The sequence below is a fragment of the Mustelus asterias genome, unplaced genomic scaffold, assembly GCF_964213995.1.
Source record: "Mustelus asterias unplaced genomic scaffold, sMusAst1.hap1.1 HAP1_SCAFFOLD_76, whole genome shotgun sequence".
Taxonomy (NCBI): Eukaryota; Metazoa; Chordata; class Chondrichthyes; order Carcharhiniformes; family Triakidae; genus Mustelus; species Mustelus asterias.
The window spans coordinates 1,182,537-1,202,284 of record NW_027590135.1 but is presented as its reverse complement, the minus strand read 5'-3'; the positions used below and the strand labels follow the sequence as shown (position 1 = coordinate 1,202,284).

The following is a 19,748-nucleotide window of genomic DNA, read 5'->3' as shown; positions in this document are numbered from 1 at the left end:
GGGGGGGGGGGGGGGTGAAGAGGGCTGTTTGACTGCGTTGACTACCTCTGTCAGATACTGGTGCTGGATGCGAATATGGAACTCATTCTGTGTTTGCCAGGACCTCCTGCTGGATATGAGTGTAGGATTATTTTAGTAAAATTCAGTGATTCTCTATGGGAATGTGGAAAATCTGTAAGAAAATGTGGGTCTGTAACTCCCTTTGTTTAATATGGGGTGTGTCGTCTGGGCACATTCATCAGTCTATGTGGGTTTGTGATGATTTCTGGACTCTATCAGTAGTACCATATCTGTGTGTCAGACTGATTCGTGTCATTCAGGATCAGGCTCAGGTGCTGTCAGTGAGTTCAGTAACAGTCTGTGTCTGTCAGTGTCTGTTAATGGACATGTGCTGGAGAATGATTCTGAATCTGTCAGTCACTGTTACTCTGAGTGTGGGATTCATTACATAACCGCAGGCTCTGGGACAGTTTAACAGTCTGGATTCATTCCACATTGAAATTTCAGCACAGAAACAGGCCATTGATGCTGCAGGTTTTTTTTTTAATTCTAATTTTTGCCTTGTATTAAATCACTTTCTGTGTGAGCACAATTGTGGAGGATCATGCATCTTTTCATCTAACACGCCATTGTTAAGTAAAGGTAAGTGTAATTCACATTTTAACAATCAAATTGATGCCTTCATCATTCACTCTGTTTGGGAGAACTTTATACTTGAATGTTGAACTCAGTTTGACTGTGAGAATTATTACAATTTCTACCCTCCGCGTATAAGTCAGGTATGTGATCTGTATCTCAGTTTGCACCAATTTATATGTATCCTTATTATAATAATCAGTGTGTGTCTCAGATTATACTATCATTCAGTTCTATCTGGTATTCAATTGAATTGCAACTAATGCTACAATATTGTAGGACTGACACACTGACAATCTGATAGCGGGTGAGAATTTGGACTGGGATTTATGTATCTACCTGTCAGTGGTACTGACTTGGGATGACATGGAAACAATGTCTGTCTCTCCTGCTCTGATTGATTGTTGGATTGAAAATGTGTCTCTGCAACCGGTTCTGCTGCCTGAGACTGTGGAACTGATGCACTCTGAGAGAACAGACATAGTGTGTGTGAGGAGCTCGCTGCACTGTTCATTGCGACTCAGGTGAGGAAACTTCAAACTAACCTTGATTGATTCAATGATTTGCCTGTCAGGAATAATTTACACATTGTAACCCAATTACAGGTGAGGGAATAATACACAGCCCTTTTTCAATTTGATTTACTGTTGTCACATGTATTGGCATACTGTGAAAAGTATTTTTTTTTGTGCGCTATACAAGCAAAGCATACCATTCATAGAGTACATGGGGAGAAAGAAATGACAGAGTGCAGAATGTAGTGTTACATTCATAACTAGTCTGTAGCGAAAGATCAATATAAGGCAGGTCCATTCAAAAGTCTGATGGCAGCAGGGAAGATGCGGTTCTTGAGTTGGTTGGTACATGATCTCAGACGTTTGTATCTTTTTCCTGTTGGAAGAAGGTGGAAGAGAGAATGTCCGGGGTGCGTGGGGGTCTTTGATGATGCTGGCTGCTTTTCTGACGTGATGGGACGTGCAGACGGAGTCAATGGATGGGAGGCTGGTTTGTGTGATGGACTGGGCTACTATAAGAACTGTTCATAGTTTAACGCGGTCTTGGTAAGAGCAGGAGCCATACCAAGCTGTGATACATCTGGAAAGGGTATTTTCTATGGTGCATCTGTAAAACTTGGTGAGAGTCATAGCGGAAATGCTGAATTTCCTTAGCCTCCTGAGAAATTAGAGGTCTTACTTAACTATAGTGTCAGGGTGGAAGGACCAGGACAAGTTATTGGTGATCTCGACACCCAGAAACCTGAAGCTCTCAACAATTTCCATTTCATCCCCATTGATGTAGACAGGGGCATGTCATCCACTCTGCTTCCTGAAGTTAATGACAATCCCCTTTGTCTGGTTGACATTGAGGGAGAGATTATTGCCGTCACACTAATTTACCAGATTCTCTGTCTCATTCCCATAGTCCGTCTCATCATTGTTTGAGCTCCGATCCACTATGGTGGTATCAGCAAACTTGAAAATAGATTTGAAGCGGAATTTGGCCACACAGTCATAAGGGGAGAAGGAGCATCGTAAGGGGTTGAGGATACAGCCTTGTGGGGCACTGGTGTTGAGGATAATCGTGGAGGAGGTGTCGTTGCTTATCTTTACTAATTGCGGTCTGTGGGTTAGGAAGTCTAGGATCCAGTCACAGAGGGAGGAGCCAAACCCGAGCCATGGAGTTTGAAGATGGGTTTTGTGGGAATAATGGTGTCGAAGGCTGAGCTGTAGTCAATAAATGGGAATCTGACATGAGTCTTTATTATCCAGGTGTTCCAGGGTTGAGTGTACGGTCAGGAAGATGGCATCGACAGTGGACCTGTTGCGGCAGTAGGTGAACTGTAGTGGATCCAGGCAATCTGAGAGGCTGGAGCTGATCCGTGCCATGACTAACCTTTCGAAGCAGTTCATAATGATGGATGTCAGAGCTACCAGGCAATAGTCATGAAGGCACGATGCCTGGCTTTTCTTTGGTACAGGGATGATGTCATCTTCTTGAAGCAGATAGGGACCTCAGATTGGTGGAAGGAGAGGTTAAAGATGTCTGCGAATACCCCTGCCAGCTGGTCCACGCAGGATCCGAGTGCCTGTCCCCGTACCCCATCCAGGCCAGTCGCTTGCCGTGGGTTGACTTTCAAGAAGGCTGATCTGAAGTCTGTGATGGTGACCTCGGATACAGGTTCGGCCAAGGCTTTCAGAGTGGAGGGCATCCTCGCTCTTCCTCAAAACAGACACAGAATGCATTGAGCTCATCAGGGAGAGGGGCATTGTCGCTGGCAATTCTACATTCCTTCATCTGGTAGCCTGTTATGTCTTTCAGACCTTACTATAAACGGTGGGAGTCCATGTGGCGAGCCGAGGACTCTAGCTTGGTCCGGTACTGGCACTTGGCATCTTTGATGGTTCTCTGTAGATCACATCTGGATTTCTTTACAGTTCAGGGTCACCTGACTGGAACCCCTCGGACCTGGACTTCAGGAAGCAGTGGATATCCCTGTTCATCCATGCTTTCCAGTTGGGAAAAACATGGATTTGCGTCTTTGGCTCAGTCTTCTATGCAATTACTCATGAAGTCAGTTACTGTAATGACGTACTCATTCAGGGTGCTTGCAGAGTTTTTAAATATTGACCAGTGCATTGACTCGAAGCAGTAACGTAGGAGATCACCGATTCCTCAGACCAACAACGCGTGACTTTCTTTAATCGGATTCTCCTGCTTCAGTTTTTTGCTTGTAAGCTGGGAGCAGGAGCACAGCCTTGTGATCTGATTTGCCAAAGTTTGGGCGGGTGATAGAACGATAGGCATGTTTGATTTTTGTGTAACAGTGGTCGAGGATGTTTGGGCCTCTGGTGGGACAGGTGACATGTTGGTAGTACCTTGGTAGGACACTCTTGAGATTGGCCTGGTTGAAGTCCCCGGCCTCGATGAACAAGGCCTCGGGATATTTTGTCTCAAGGCTGTTTGTGGTGGTAGATATTTCATCCAGCGCGACCTTCATGTCTGCCTGGGGTGGAATGTAAACTGCTGTCAGGATAACAGAGGTGAACTCCCGTGGAAGGTTGTCGGGGCAGCATTTCAGCGTCAGGTATTCTAGGTCCGAGGAGCAGAAACTCGCCAGTGTTGTGACACCGGAGCACCAAGAGGTGTTGATTAGAAGGCAGACGCCACCTGCGCAAGCCTTATCTGAGGCCGCTGTACGGTCCATTCGGTGGATGGAGAAGCCCTGAGGTGAAGCAGGTGTGGTCTGTGTCTCCGTGAAACAGAGCACACAGCAGTCTCTCAGTTCCCTTTGAAAAGTGAGTCTGGTTTTAAGTTCATCGAGATTGTGTTCCAGAGATTGAACATTTGCCAGGAGTAAGCTGGGGAGGGGGGCCTTGGAACCACATTGTTTCAGTCTCACCTGCAAGCCTGCGCGTTTCCCACGCTTCCTGGGGTGGCTGCTTCCTGTCGTGCCTGTGAGACGGTGTTTAGTCTGTGGGATCAAGGGTGTAGCTGTATCCTGTTTCCGCTTTGGTTGGTGTGGGGGTGGAGGATTTGTTGCCATGGTCACGGTTCCTGCGTCGGCAGTCGGGTCTGAGCGGTCGGGAGTTCCGGGTCGCTGTCGGGCTGCGGTTTGAGTTTGGAGGGTGTTCACACCACACTCCGGGCGTGGACGGGTTGAAGGCCGGTTAGTGGATGGGGTCTCTGGAGTCACAGCTGGGTCCACGTGTTCGGGTTCTCCGGGTCACTGCCAGGTCGGGGTCTTCCTTCCGAGGTCAGAGGATCTCTGGTCTTGCAAATAAATTTAAAAGAGCAGTTTTAGTAATTTATAAATCTCACTACATAATCATAATGAACAGCCACAAAGGAACCCCAGTGATACAAACATTGTCAATGTGTGACTGCAGGCCTCAGTGTCTGTGTACGGGATGCATGATCAGTGGCGGTAGGCGCTACAATAATTCAATGACATTCAGATAGAACTGAAACCCTGCTCTGCTCCATGAATGGGATAACCGGATGGAGCAGGGACATTTGTAATGTTCATGTTTCCATTCATTGCTCCGGTGTGATTAACCAGATCGTAATCAAAACCAAACAGTCTCTGTTTAAAATGTGTCCATCCTCGTTCTCACCTGGTGCCTGCAAGAGCTGCTCTTTGTCTAACTCCCCACATCCTGACTGTCTGCCTCTGCTTCCAATCTTCACTGTCCAATCACAGCAAACCAGGGGAGACTGGAACTAGAGTCATTACCGTATGGAAGGAGGCCATTCGCCACATCCAGTCCATGCTGGTTCTCCGTGGAGCAATCCAGTCAGTCCCATTCTCCTGCTCTATCCCCATAGCCCGACAAGTTTATTTCCCTCAAATGTCCCTCCAAATTCCTCTTTGAAATAATTCATCATCTCGGCTTCCAACCTCAGAGACAGCAACTTCCAGGTTGTCACTCGCTGCATGAGAAGTTCTTCCACACATCCCCTTTCTGTCTCTTCCAAAACCTTCAACTTGTGCCCCCTCGTCCTTATACTATCAGTGAATGGGATCAGCTTTTCTTTGTCTACCTGAACCACACCAGCCATAATCCTGTCCACCTCTATCAGATCTCTCTCTCAATCTGCTTTGCTCCAAAAAGATCAACCCCAGCTTCTGCAACCTAACTTTGTGGCTAAAATCTCTCATTGCTGAAACCATTCTGGTCAATCTCCTCTGCACCCGCTGAACCACCGTCACATGTTTCCTCAAGTGTGCTGAGCAGAACTGGACTCAATGCTTCAGCTGTGATCCAATCAGAGTTTTCTAAAGGCTCAGCATAACTTGCATGGTTCTGTACTCAATGCCTGTGTCCTCATGGAGAGGGTCACTCATGTGGACGAGGAGGGTTTGAACTGAACTGGCAGGGGATGGGCACCATTATGTAGAAGTGGAAAAGAGGAATATCTGGAGAAAGAAAAAGAAAATCACCGGCTCCAACGCACGCCCCCCTGATGAGCTCAATGCATTCTGTGCCCGCTCTGAGCAAGAGGTCAGCGAGAGCACGCCCTCCACCCTGGAAGCCTGAGATGAATCTGTATCCGAGGTCACCATTGCAAATGTCAGAGCAGCTTTCTCAGAGGTCAACCCAAGGAAAGTGACTGCCTCGGATGGGGTACCCGGACAAGCACTCAGATCCTGCATGGATCAGCTGGCAGGGGCATTCGCAGACATCTTCAACCTCTTTTTACAACAATCTCAGGTCCCTACCTGCTTCAAGACGACGAGGATCATCCCAGTACCAAAGAAAAGCTCAGCAGCGTGCCTCAATGACCATTATCCAGTGGCTCAGACATCCATCATTAGGAAGTGCATCGAAAGATTAGACATGGCACAAATCAATTCCAGCCTCCCAGACTATCTGGATGCACAACAGTTCGCCTACCAGCGCAACAGGACACAGCAGACGCCATCTCCCTGCCCCTGCACTCAGCCCTGGAACACCTCGATAACAAAGACACTTACAGCAGACTTCTATTTATTGACTACAGCTCAGCCTTCAACACCATTATTCCTACAAAACTCATCTCCAAGCCCCGTGGCCTGGACCTCGGCTCCTCTCTCTGCGACTGGATACTGAACTTCCTAACCCACAGATCACAATCAGAAAGAATAAGCAACAACACCTCCTCCACGATCATCCCCAACACTGGTGCCCCAGAAGGCTGTGTTCTCAGCCCCCTACTATACTCCTGATACACCTGTGACTGTGTGGCCAAATTCCCCTCCAATTCGATTTTCAAGTTTGCTGACGACACCACCGCAGTGGGCCAGATCGCAAACAATGATGAGAGAGTTCAGGAACGAGATAGAGAATCTGGTGAACTGGTGCGGTGACAATAATCTGTCCCCCAATGTCAACAAAATGAAGGAGATTGTCATCTACTTCAGGAAGCCTAAGAGAGAACATGTCCCTGTCTACATTAACGGGGACGAAGTAGAAATGGTCAAGAGCTTCATGTTTTTAGGTGTCCAGATCACCAACAACCTGTCCTGGTCCCCCCCATGCCGACACTATAGTTAAGAAAGCCCCACCAACGCCTCTACTTTCTCAGAAGACTAAAGAAATTTAGCACATCAGCTACGACTCTCACCAACTAAAGAACAAAGAACAAAGAACAGTACAGCACAGGAAACAGGCCCTTCGGCCCTCCAAGCCTGTGCCGCTCCTTGGTCCAACTAGACCAATCGTTTGTATCCCTCCATTCCCAGGCTGCTCATGTGACTATCCAGGCAAGTCTTAAACGATGTCAGCGTGCCTGCCTCCACCACCCTACTTGGCAGCGCATTCCAGGCCCCCACCACCCTCTGTGTAAAAAACGTCCCTCTGATGTCTGAGTTATACTTCGCCCCTCTCAGCTTGAGCCCGTGACCCCTCGTGATCGTCACCTCCGACCTGGGAAAAAGCTTCCCACTGCTCACCCTATCTATACCCTTCATAATCTTGTATACCTCTATTAGATCTCCCCTCATTCTCCGTCTTTCCAAGGAGAACAACCCCAGTCTACCCAATCTCTCCTCATAGCTAAGACCCTCCATACCAGGCAACATCCTGGTAAACCTTCTCTGCACTCTCTCCAATGCCTCCACGTCCTTCTGGTACAGATGCACCACAGAAAGCATTATTTCTGGTTGTATCGCAACTTGGTTTGGCTCCTGCTCTGCCCAAGACTGCAAGAAACTACAAAATGTTGTGAATGTAGCCCAATCCATCACGCAAACCAGCCTCCCATCCATTGACTCTGTATAGAACATAGAACAGTACAGCACAGAACAGGCCCTTCGGCCCACGATGTTGTGCCGAGCTTTATCTGAAACCAAGATCAAGCTATCCCACTCCCTATCATCCTGGTGTGCTCCATGTGCCTATCCAATAACCGCTTAAATGTTCCCAAAGTGTCTGACTCCACTATCACTGCAGGCAGTCCATTCCACACCCCAACCACTCTCTGCGTAAAGAACCTACCTCTGATATCCTTCCTGTATCTCCCACCACGAACCCTATAGTTATGCCCCTTTGTAATAGCTCCATCCACCCGAGGAAATAGTCTTTGAACGTTCACTCTATCTGTCCCCTTCATCATTTTATAAACCTCTATTAAGTCTCCCCTCAGCCTCCTCCGCTCCAGAGAGAACAGCCCTAGCTCCCTCAACCTTTCCTCATAAGACCTACCCTCCAAACCAGGCAGCATCCTGGTAAATCTCCTCTGCACTCTTTCCAGCGCTTCCACATCCTTCTTATAGTGAGGTGACCAGAACTGCACACAATATTCCAAATGTGGTCTCACCAAGGTCCTGTACAGTTGCAGCATAACCCCACGGCTCTTAAACTCCAACCCCCTGTTAATAAAAGCTAACACACTATAGGCCTTCTTCACTGCTCTATCCACTTGAGTGGCAACCTTTAGAGATCTGTGGATATGGACCCCAAGATCTCTCTGTTCCTCCAAAGTCTTCAGAACCCTACCTTTGACCCTGTAATCCACATTTAAATTAGTCCTACCAAAATGAATCACCTCACATTTATACGCTTCCTGCTGCCAGCCAGCAGATTTCAGGACCCCACTCACCCCGGACATTATCTCTTCCACCTTCTTCCATTGGGAAAAAGATAGAAAAGTCTGAGGTCACGGACCAACTGACTCAAGAACAGTTTCTTCCCTGCTGCTGCCAGACTTTTGAATGGACCTATCTTGCATTAAGTTGATCTTTCTCTACACCCTAGCTATGACTACATTCTGCACTCTCTCCTTTCCTTCTCTATGAAAGGTATGCTTTGTCTATATAGTGCGCAAGAAACAGTAATTTTCACTGTATACTCATACACGTGAAAATAATAAATCAAATCATATAAGGTAGGAGTAGATGAAGAAGGAATCTCAGTGGAATACAAGGATAGGTTTGGAAAGCATGTGTGTAATCACACAAAGTGTCATCGAGTCAGAGGTTTACAGCATGGAAACAGGCCCTTTGGCCCAACTGGTCCATACCACCCCGTTTTTTAACCCCCTAATCTAGTCCCAATTGCCTGCATTTGGCCCATATCCCTCTATACCCATCTTACCCATGTAACTGTCTCAACACTTCTTCACAGACAAAATTGAACCCACCTCTACTACTACTTCTGGCAGCTTGTTCCAGACACTTATCACCCTCTGGGTGAAAAAATTGCCCCTCTGTACCCTTTTATATCTCTCCCCTCTCACCTTAAACCTCTGCCCTCTCGTTTTAGACTCCCCTACATTTGGGAAAAGATATTGACTATCTGGCTGCTCTTTGCCCCGCATTATTTTATAACACTCTATAACATCACCCCTCCGCCTCGTACGCTTCAGAGAAAAAAGTCCCAGTCTATCCAGCCTCTCCTTATAACTCAAACCATCAAGTCCCGGTAGCATCCTGTAAATCTTTTCTGCACTCTTTCTTATTTAATAATATCCTTTCTATAATGTGACCAGAACTGTACACAGTATTCCAAGTGTGGCCTGATCAATGTCTTGTACAACTTCAACAAGACGTCCCAACTCCTGTATTCAATATTCTGACCAATGAAAGGAAGCATGCTGAATGTCTTCTTCACCATTCTGTCCACCTGTGTCTTCACTTTCAAGGAGCTATGAACCTGTACCCCGAGATCTCTTTGTTCTATAACTCTCCCCAACGACCTACTATTAACAGAGTAAATCCTGCCCTGGTTCGATCGACCAAAATGCATCACCTTGCATTTGTCTAAATTAAACTCCATCTGCCATTCGTCAGCCCACTGGCCCAATTGATCACAATCCTGTTGCAATCCTAGATAACCTTCTTCACTGTCCACTATGCCAGCAATCTTGGTAACATAGTGGACAGTCTGGTGAATAAGGTTGGTGAGTTAGAAGCACAAATAGCCACATAGGAACACAAGAGAGTGTCAATGTTGAAAATGCGGTCTGGGAATGGAGAGAACCGGGCGATTACTATTCAATACAATGTGAACAGAATAGAGAGAAGGGTAAAAGGTAGGTGTGGTGAGAAGGAAATAGAGCAGCAAATCTATCGGCAGATCATTCATTGTTGATACAGAATTAATTCCATTCTCACACAGACTGACAGGAAGGTTGACCACATGATCCAAGTGTCTGGAGGTGGTCACTTGAGTAACAGTGATCATTGTGTCACAAGCTTGATATTAGCAAGGAACAATCTAAAGGAGCACTTCTGAATGGGAAGAGGACTAACCTCAATGGGAGGAGCTGGGATTGAGCCAGAGTAAACTGGAGCCAAAATCTGACAGGAAAAACTGTAACAGAACAATGGGTGATCTTTCAGGAGATGTTTCAGGTACAGACTCGGTACATTCCAATCAGGGTGAAAGGGAGGGGAACCAAAGCCAGGGCTCCTTTGAGGATGAGGAAGATAGAAAGTATAATGAAACAATGAAGAGGCCATTTGATTGAGTTTTTTGAAGGGGTAACCACGAAGGTAGATGAAGGCAGTGCAGTTGATGTTGTCTACATGGACTTTAGCAAGGTCCTTTGACAAGGTACCGCATGGTAGGTTGTTGCATAAGGTTAAATCTCACGGGATCCAGGGTGAGGTATCTAATTGGATACAAAATTGGCTTCTTGACAGAAGCCAGACAGTGGTTGTAGAGAGTTGTTTTTCAAACTGGAGGCCTGTGACCAGCGGTGTGCCTCAGGGATCTGTGCTGGGTCCACTGTTATTTGTCATTTCTCTCAATGATTTGATGAGAATATATGAGGAATGGTTAGTAAGTTTGCAGATGACACTACGATTGGTGGCAGAGTGGACAGTGAAGAAAGTTATCTCCAATTGCAAGGGGATCTTGATCAATTGGGCCAGTGGGCTGATGAATGGCAGATGGAGTTTAATTTACACAAATGTGAGGTGATGCATTTTGGTAGATTGAACCAGGGCAGGACTGACTCAGTTAATAGTCGGGCATTGGGGAAAGTTACAGAACAAAGAGATTTAGGGGTACATGTTCATAGCTCCTTGAAAGTGGAGTCACAGGTGGACAGAGTGGTGAAGAAGGCATTCGGCATGCTTGGTTTCATTGGTCAGAACACTGAATACAGGACTTGGAATGTCTTGTTGAAGTTGTACAAAACATTGGTAAGGCCACACTTGGAATACTGTGTGCAATTCTGGTCACCCTATTATAGAAAGGATATTATTAAACTCGAAAGAGAGCAAAAAATATTTACTCGGATGCTACCAGGACTTGATGGATTGAGTTATAAGGAGAGGCTGGATAGACTGGGACTTTTTCCTCTGGAGCGTAGGAGGTGATCTTATAGAGGTCTATAAAATAATGAGGGGCCCGGATCAGCTAGATAGTCTATATCTTTTCCCAAAGGTAGGGGAGTCTAAAACTAGAGGGCATATATTTAAGGTGAGAGTGGAGAGATACAAAAGTGTGCAGAGGGGCAATTTTTTCACACAGAGGGTGGTGAGTGTCTGGAACAAGCTGCCAGAGGTAGTAGTAGAGGCGGGTACAATTTTGTCTTTTAAAAAGCATTTAGATAGTTACATGGGTACAATGGGTATAGAGGGATATGGGCCAAATGCGAGCAATTGGGATTACCTTGAGTTTTTTTTTTTAAATGGGCGGCATGGACAAGTTTGGCCGAAGGGCCTGTTTCCATGTTGTAAACCTCTATGACTCTATACATGTCAGAAGAATTCTTCAAGTGAGAACCATTAGAGTGTGGAATTCACACTCTATCTGTCCATCTCTGTTACTGTATGAGAATGTGGAGTTAACTCATTCCCGCTATCTGTCAATCTGTACATGAGAGCACGATTCACTCTGTCAGTCTCTGTTACTGTATTTCAGGGAGGAACTACAGTGAGTTTCTTCCTGTCAGTTTATTTGAGGATGGATTAATTCTCTGATTGTTAATGCCCCATTCACATACAGTAATAGAGAATAACAGATACAGAATTAATTCTATATTCACAGACGCTAACAAGGATGGACAGAAAGGTAATGGCTAAATTCAACACAGTCCCAGATGATCATAGGCTGCTCTCTCCTTTCATGAATATCCTCAGCTGGTACCGGAATATGAACCCACGCTGTTGGGGTTGCTCTGCATCACGGTCCCGCTGTCCAGCCAACTGAGCAAATCAACCCCCAGGGTAGGACAGAGAACAAAGAACAAAGAAAATTACAGCACAGAAACAGGCACTTCGGCCCTCCAAGTCTGCACCGACCATGCTGCCCGATTTAACTAAAACCCCCTACGCTTCTGGGTACCATATCCCTCTATTCCCATCTCATAAATTATTAATATTATTATTAATAATATTATTAATAATAAGCCTGTATTAGTGCAAGTGAGTGTGGAATTAAATTGATTCGCCAGTCTCTGTTCCTGTGTTTCAGTTTGCAATTACCTCTCATGGGGTATCTTGACAAGTACATGAATGAGATGGGAATAGAGGGATATGGTCCCCGGAAGCGTAGGGGTTTTAGTTAAATTGGGCAGCATGGTCGGTGCAGGCTTGGAGGGCGAAGGGCCTGTTCCTGTGCTGTAATTTTCTTTGTTCTCTGTCCTACCCTGGGGGTTGATTTGCTCAGTTGGCTGGACAGCGGGACCGTGATGCAGAGCAACCCCAACAGCGTGGGTTCATATTCCGGTACCAGCTGAGGATATTCATGAAAGGAGAGAGCAGCCGATGATCATCTGGGACTGTGCTGAATATCGCCATTACCTTTCTGTCCATCTTTGTTCGCGTATGTGAATATAGAATTAATTCTCTATCTGTTATTCTCTATTACTGTATGTGAATGGGGCATTAACACTGTTCATCTCTGATTTGGACATGAAGCTGGAATTAACTCTTCTCCATTCTTTATCCTTTACTGCAGTGTGGCATTAACACTCTGTCAATCTCTATTACTGTGTGTAGATGTGGAATTGACTCAATCAATTGATAATAATGTCTGTGTCAGTGTCTGTTAGTATATGGAAGTGGGTCACTGTCAGCTTAGCAAACTGTAGCGAGTGAAAGCTGATTCCTGAGATGAAGGAGTTCCCTTATGAGGAAAAGTTAAACAAGTCTGGCCAATTTTCAGTGGGGAAGAATGAGCGAGGATCGTACTAAAACATATAAGATTCTCAAGGGCTTGACAGTGTAGATGCTGAGTGGGATGTTGCAATGTGTAGGGGGAAACTGGAACTAGAGGCACCGTTTAAAGATAAAGCATCTCCAATTTAAGATGGAGATTAGGAGGAATTACTTATTTTAAGGGAACCTTAATTTTTGTCATTGAATAGATTCAATCTTGAGTTAGACAGATTTTTGAGCTACAAGAGAATCAAGGGTTATGGGGACAGGTACTGAAGTGGAGTTGAGGCCACAATCAGATCAGCCATGATCTTACTGAATGGCAGAACAGGCCTGATGGGCTGAATGGCCTTCTCCTGCTCCTTTTTCTTATGTTCTGGTAGTGTGTGTGTGGGAGTAACTCCTTTTCTCAGTCTCTGTTACAGTTTTCAGTGTGGAATTAACTCAGTCTGATCCTGCATTTCAATGTGGAATTGATTCTCTGTCCAACACTTATTGTATGCGAGTGTGCAATGTTTCTTTAACTGTACAAGACACAGTTAATGATCTTTGATCAGAAGTGTTTTGACCCGACTGCTCTCAAATTTACTCAGAATTAAACCCATCACTTTCTCCTGCTTCTACAGACCAAAGTCACCCAAACAAAAACATACCTTCACAGAAACTGAGGGGCCGAATTCCAAAACCAACATCCAGCTTGATTCAAAATCGCTCTTAATTTGTCTATTTCAGGCCTCAGTTTTCTGAGCAACAGCTGCAATAATTCACAGGTGAAATCATGTGGACGCTGGACATCTGAAACAAGGTGAAAATTCTGGAATACACAACAGATCAGGCAGCATCTGTGGAGAGAGAAACAGAGTTCATGTTTCAGCTCACTGAGAATCAGCCTGCAATAAACTACTTGCTGATATCTGCTCGTGGCGGTCACAGTTCCCACATGAGGAGGTAATGGTGTAGTGGTATTGTCACTGGATGAGTGACCCAGAGGTCCAGTGCAATTCAATGGGAACTGATTATCACCTCAGCACAGTGTGCAATTTGAGCTCAATTAAAATCTGGAATTAAAGGTCTAATGATGGCCATGTTGTAAAAACCCATTTGGTTCACTGATACCCCTTTAGGAAAGGAAATCCACCCACATGACCTGTTCTGGCCGACCTGTGACTCCAGACCCACAGTATGTTTTTGACTCTTTAATGCCCTCTGAAATGGCCTAACAAACCACTCAGTTCAAGGGAAATTAGTGCAATAAATGCTGGCCAAGCCAGTGATGAACACATCACATGAATGAAAACAATTCTCTGCGCCCGAGAAAGCGCTCTATCCAACACACTGACTTGCCCAGGCACTGAGAGTGGGCACGCTCCCCAGGGGCACCCGCGGGGCAATCGGTGCTGGAACTTTCCCCACTGCCATTTCTCTCCCATTCCACCAAGCTGCCTGTGTCCTTTTGAAGTTTCCCACTTTCCTCCTCACAGTTGCCAATGCCTCCAAGTTTGGTGGCGTGTGGAAATGTTGAGCTTGTGTCCTGTACACCAAGGTGTGTGTCATTAATATATATCAGGAAGAGCAGGGCTCCTAACACCGAGCCCTGGGGAACTCCACTGGAAACCTTCCTCCAGTCTGAGAAACAACCATTAACCACTGCTCTCTGTTTCCTCTCACTCACACTGTTCCATATGGGGCGGTGAGGATGGCCTCGCTGCACCATCCGCTTCATGATGCCGCTCCCCCGGGTCCCTCGCCGCACGTCCGCCGGACCCGGGCGCCTCTGCTCCGACCTCTGACTCGGAATTACTGCGTCCACGCGCGACCCCGCTGAACTTCCGGGAACCGCACCGCGCATGCTCCGCGCAGACAGACGGTTTCCGTGGACGCGGCCGAACGGCAGCTGCGCCGTGCGGACCATTCTGAATGAGATAGACCGTATTCACCCGCGCGCTGCATCCTGGGTTAATTATGATGTTGAAATGCCGGCGTTGGACTGGGGTAAACACAGTAAGAGTTTTAACAACACCAGGTTAAAGTCCAACAGGTTTATTTGGTCACAAATGCCATTAGCTTTCGGAGCGCTGAAAGCTAATGGTATTTGCTGCCAAATAAACCTGTTGGACTCTAACCTGGTGTTATTAAAACTCTTCCTGGGTTAGTTACACTGATAGCCAAGTACCGCACACATGAGAACGGCCTAAACCGGGATGTTGGATTTATGTCACATTATCAGTAACCCCCACAGCTTGCCCCTGGTCTTGCATAATCTCACCAGCTGTTCTGTCTGGAGACAATACACATCTCATTAACCTGTGTTTAATGTTCCCTCCAACCACATTATCTGTACCTTTTAAGACCTGGCTGGCTGTAGAGATTTGCATTCTAATTAGTATTCTGTAACTTGATTTCTGTGTCTGTGCACTGTTGGAGAACAGAGACCACTCCATCTGACGAAGGAGCAGCAAGCTCCGAAAGCTTATGGTATTTGCTACCAAATAAACCTGTTGGACTTTAACCTGGTGTTGTGAGACTTCTTACTAAGTTACACAGGCCACCATTACATTGAATAAAACAGCACAAGGAATTAAATTTAAACCCATCAGCATTCCGAAAGAGATTTCCTCTCCCTTTCGTGCAATACTTCCTCTTATCTAAAATACAGCCTCAAAATGTATTCCTATCCTTATTTGTCCAATGACATTTTGAATTTACTTTTCATTCTAATTGGCTTCAATTACAGGCATCATATTCAAGATCACAGCAATTTGCTGCCCAATGTAACGACAAATGTGTTCCCTGACGGTTTTCTTTGTTCTTTTATATCATTCACAATGAACCCGTGCCAGTGGTTCACAGAAACATTTTCTTTCAATTTACTCCATTGAAACTGATCACGACTTTACTCACCTCTCTGAAAACTCCTCTCAACCTTCGTACTGACTTCAAATGGTATGAATGCAGGAAGTATGAATTTAGTTTCGAAGTTCTGTAATTACATAACAAGTGAGCTGCTGCAGAGACAAACAGTTAATAGCAAATATTTCAGATTAACATCTGCCCATCAGAACTGTCTGAAGTTAGAAATGTAATACATTACAGGCAAATGGAGAGGAGAGGGGCTCATGTGAAAAAGAATGAAATGGAATATCTGTGACATGCACAGATGCATTAAATAATAAGAATTAGTTACACAGTGAAAGGGATAATCACCAGATACATAAAGTAAGAAAAATCTGAATGGAGGAGAGGTGCTCTGAACACCAGGAAAGACCCAGGACAGAATGATCCATGTGAGAGTGAGATGCAGAATGAAAATGGCAGGTGACTAGAAACTTTTATCAGAAATTCAATCATCATTGTGAACTGATTGGAAATGTTCCAAGTGTGGGACATGGGAGCGACACACTTGAGAACCCTGCCAACCACAGAGCGGTGAGAGGATTGGTTGAGGAAAGGGAAGAACTATCAGAAGTTCCTGAATGGCAGGCCGCATTATCTTTCCTCACAGTTCAGTGTCTATATGCAGGAGAATTAGCTTTTGCAACATTATATTTTTTCTAAAATTTCACTGCTAATGATGTGCTCTGCATTTGTAGACTGAATTACTGCTTTGTGGAACATCTCCCATCAGTCCAGAAGCATGATTCAGATCCAATCCTGAACGAGAATCCCAAACCTAAATAAAGTAAACTAGGAAGTTATGAGAGGTGAGTTTGCTAAAATAGATTACGGATCAATAGATTCATAAAATGGCATAACAGTCGATAGGCAATGGCTAATATTTAATGTTTCATATTTAAGGCATAGTTGTATGTAATGAAAGAGTTATACATTCCTTTCTGGCACGTAAACATAACTGGAAAGTGGCCCAATCATGGCTTACAAAATAATTAAATAGTATTGGATCCAAAGAAGAATATGAGATTATAAAAGTGTGGAGCATCAGTCGGCCATTTGTCACCTCGAGCCTGCACCGCCATTCAATAAGATCATGGCTGATCTTTTCATGAACACTTTACACAAATGATCAGTGGGTCCATTCTCATTTGTCTGTGCCTCCTGACAGTCCTGTTCTTAACACCCGTTAGAAAGAACGCATTTCTCCCGCAGGATAGTGTTGTGTTTCTGCCCTCTCGTTAATCTCGGTTCGCTTCCATTCGATTCAAATCCACAGAAAGTAAAGAGAGAGAGAGTTATCCTCTCTGATACCTGTTTGATTGTCAATTCACAGAAAATGAGCCAGATGTAGAAAAAAAGCCGTTAGCGCGAGCTTGTGGCACAACGGTAGCTCGGCTGACCCCAGATCCGATGGTTGCGTGTTCAAATCACATCAGGCTCACGGCGCTTTACTACAGTTGGTCTTTGGATTTTGTCTCTGGGGAAATTGATTGTTTACAATTGTGTCTGAAATTATAAATTTCAAATTATGATAAAATGATTTTTTAGGGATACTTCCGGTTTCCACGCACAGATCATAGTTTAGCATTTTGCAACCTTAAAGCAAGCCCATGGTCCGAGATGATTCTCGGTGTCAACAAAGTGGACAGCGAAATGGTGATGATTTAACCGGAGGATTCACAGCTCAGGCGGGGAGCAAGGCTGAGAAGGCGGGGCCTGTATCAATAATCTCAACCGATACGGGAATTTATCCAGAGCTGTTGGTTGAATCTGCTATCCAGCCAACTGAGCTGAATCTGTGACAAATGCGCTGTATCACCCACGGTAAGACAAATCAAGATGACGAAGCAAATTTACTGTCAAGAAAACCCTGATATGCAATTGGACAGCAGCGGAATACGTCTTTTTGATACGAGTGAGAATACAATAGCAAAGGATGGTTTCGATCCAGCAACTTCTCAGTTACAAGACCAGCACGCTCCCGCTGTGCCACTCTGCTCCGAAGCGCGGTCGCTTCCTGCCTATTACTATTGCGCGGGAGCCAGACAACTATTGGTTGAAATCAAGAAGCTCACCCTGGCGGGCGAATAACACGTAACATCACCTCGAATGTAACAGATAGAGAAAGACACACAGAAAAGCAGTAAGAGGCTCTCAGGGCACACACATAATAACAGACAGAAAAGGAGCCGAGAAAAGCAGCAAGGTACTAATTATTTATGAAAATGTGTTTTCTTTTATACAAAGATAGGCCCTGGTTTGAAATGTATTTCCTGTGACTGTTCTCTCCGCTGCGGAACTGGGACTCTGCCGTTGACAGATCTTCACTGTGGTTCTTGTCAAATTCTTCCCTGTTGTGTAAATGTGTTCTCGGTTGTGTAAATATGATCAGTCTTAAGCAGAAGTTTCCTCTGTTCTGTAAAGGTGTTGCCTGTGGTGTGAAATGTTCTCTGTTGTTCTGTGAAGATGTTTTCTGTGGGAATCGACGGGAATTTCAAGGCCGCCATTACTGAGACTTGCTTTCAATTCCAGGTTTATTTAGACTGAATGGTCTACTCCTGTTTCTGTTTTCTACCCATATTTCTACGTATTAAATCAGTGAATTTAATTTCACCAGCTGCCGTGGTGGGATTTACTCCCATCCCCAAATATTAGTGCCCAGTGACCAAACCTTTCACCCCTGTAAACAAAAGCAGTTCATTCAGTTCATTATTAAACCTCTTCCTGAGGAGATTTGAATTCCCGCCACAGAATTTCAATTAGCCGATTGATACAAAGCATTTTGTTCTCGTTGGGAACATCAATAATTTATCCAGATCAATAAGATATTGTGGAACAGTTCGAATTTAAAAATACTAAGATGAGTGAGAATTAAATGAACAAAGTTACAAGGAAAGGAATCTGAGAAAGCTCCTTGCAATGTTTAGAACATAGAACATAGAACATAGAACATTACAGCGCAGAACAGGCCCTTCGGCCCACGATGTTGCACCGACCAGTTAAAAAAAAACTGTGACCCTCCAACCTAAACCAATTTCTTTTCGTCCATGAACCTATCTACGGATCTCTTAAACGCCCCCAAACTAGGCGCATTTACTACTGATGCTGGCAGGGCATTCCAATCCCTCACCACCCTCTGGGTAAAGAACCTACCCCTGACATCGGTTCTATAACTACCCCCCCTCAATTTAAAGCCATGCCCCCTCGTGCTGGATTTCTCCATCAGAGGAAAAAGGCTATCACTATCCACCCTATCCAAACCTCTAATCATCTTATATGTTTCAATAAGATCCCCTCTTAGCCGCCGCCTTTCCAGCGAAAACAATCCCAAATCCCTCAGCCTCTCCTCATAGGATCTCCCCTCCATACCAGGCAACATCCTGGTAAACCTCCTCTGCACCCTCTCCAAAGCCTCCACATCCTTCCTGTAATGTGGGGACCAGAACTGCACACAGTACTCCAAGTGCGGCCGCACCAGAGTTGTGTACAGTTGCAACATAACGCTACGACTCCTAAATTCAATCCCCCTACCAATAAACGCCAAGACACCATATGCCTTCTTAACAACCTTATCTACTTGATTCCCAACTTTCAGGGATCTATGCACACATACACCTAGATCCCTCTGCTCCTCCACACTATTCAAAGTCCTCCCGTTAGCCCTATACTCAACACATCTGTTATTCCTACCAAAGTGAATTACCTCACACTTCTCCGCATTAAACTCCATCCGCCACCTCTCGGCCCAACTTTGCAACCTGTCTAAGTCTTCCTGCAAACTACGACACCCTTCCTCACTGTCTACCACACCACCGACTTTGGTGTCATCAGCAAATTTGCTAATCCACCCAACTATACCCTCATCCAGATCATTAATAAATATTACAAACAGCAGTGGCCCCAAAACAGATCCCTGAGGTACACCACTTGTAACCGCACTCCATGATGAATATTTACTATCAACCACCACCCTCTGTTTCCTATCCGCTAGCCAATTCCTGATCCAATTTCCTAGATCACCCCCAATCCCATACATCTGCATTTTCTGCAGAAGCCTACCATGGTGAACCTTATCAAACGCCTTACTAAAATCCATATATACCACGTCCACTGCCTTGCCCCCATCCAC

General features: G+C 45.3%; 1 protein-coding gene across 2 annotated transcripts; it reads right to left on the bottom strand.

Moving 5' to 3' along the window:
- Positions 1–418: 418 nt before the first annotated feature.
- Positions 419–14,570, bottom strand: LOC144483580 (uncharacterized). Of its 2 annotated transcripts, none has more exons than XM_078202215.1 (3): positions 14,400–14,570; positions 13,381–13,569; positions 419–4,407 (listed from the first exon to the last, which is right to left on the bottom strand). In XM_078202215.1, exon 3 carries the CDS (start codon positions 4,178–4,180, stop codon positions 3,335–3,337), a length of 846 nt encoding a protein of 281 aa, XP_078058341.1. In that variant the 5' UTR covers positions 4,181–4,407; positions 13,381–13,569; positions 14,400–14,570; the 3' UTR covers positions 419–3,334. The 2 variants fall into 2 exon arrangements, with proteins under 2 accessions (XP_078058341.1, XP_078058342.1); XM_078202216.1 differs by having other exon boundaries at positions 419–4,402; positions 14,400–14,530.
- Between the last annotated feature and the right edge of the window lie 5,178 nt (positions 14,571–19,748).

Bases quoted from the DNA above. Each gene is read 5' to 3' on its own strand.
- LOC144483580 (XM_078202215.1), bottom strand. From the start codon at position 4,180: ATGGCAACAAATCCTCCACCCCCACACCAACCAAAGCGGAAACAGGAT.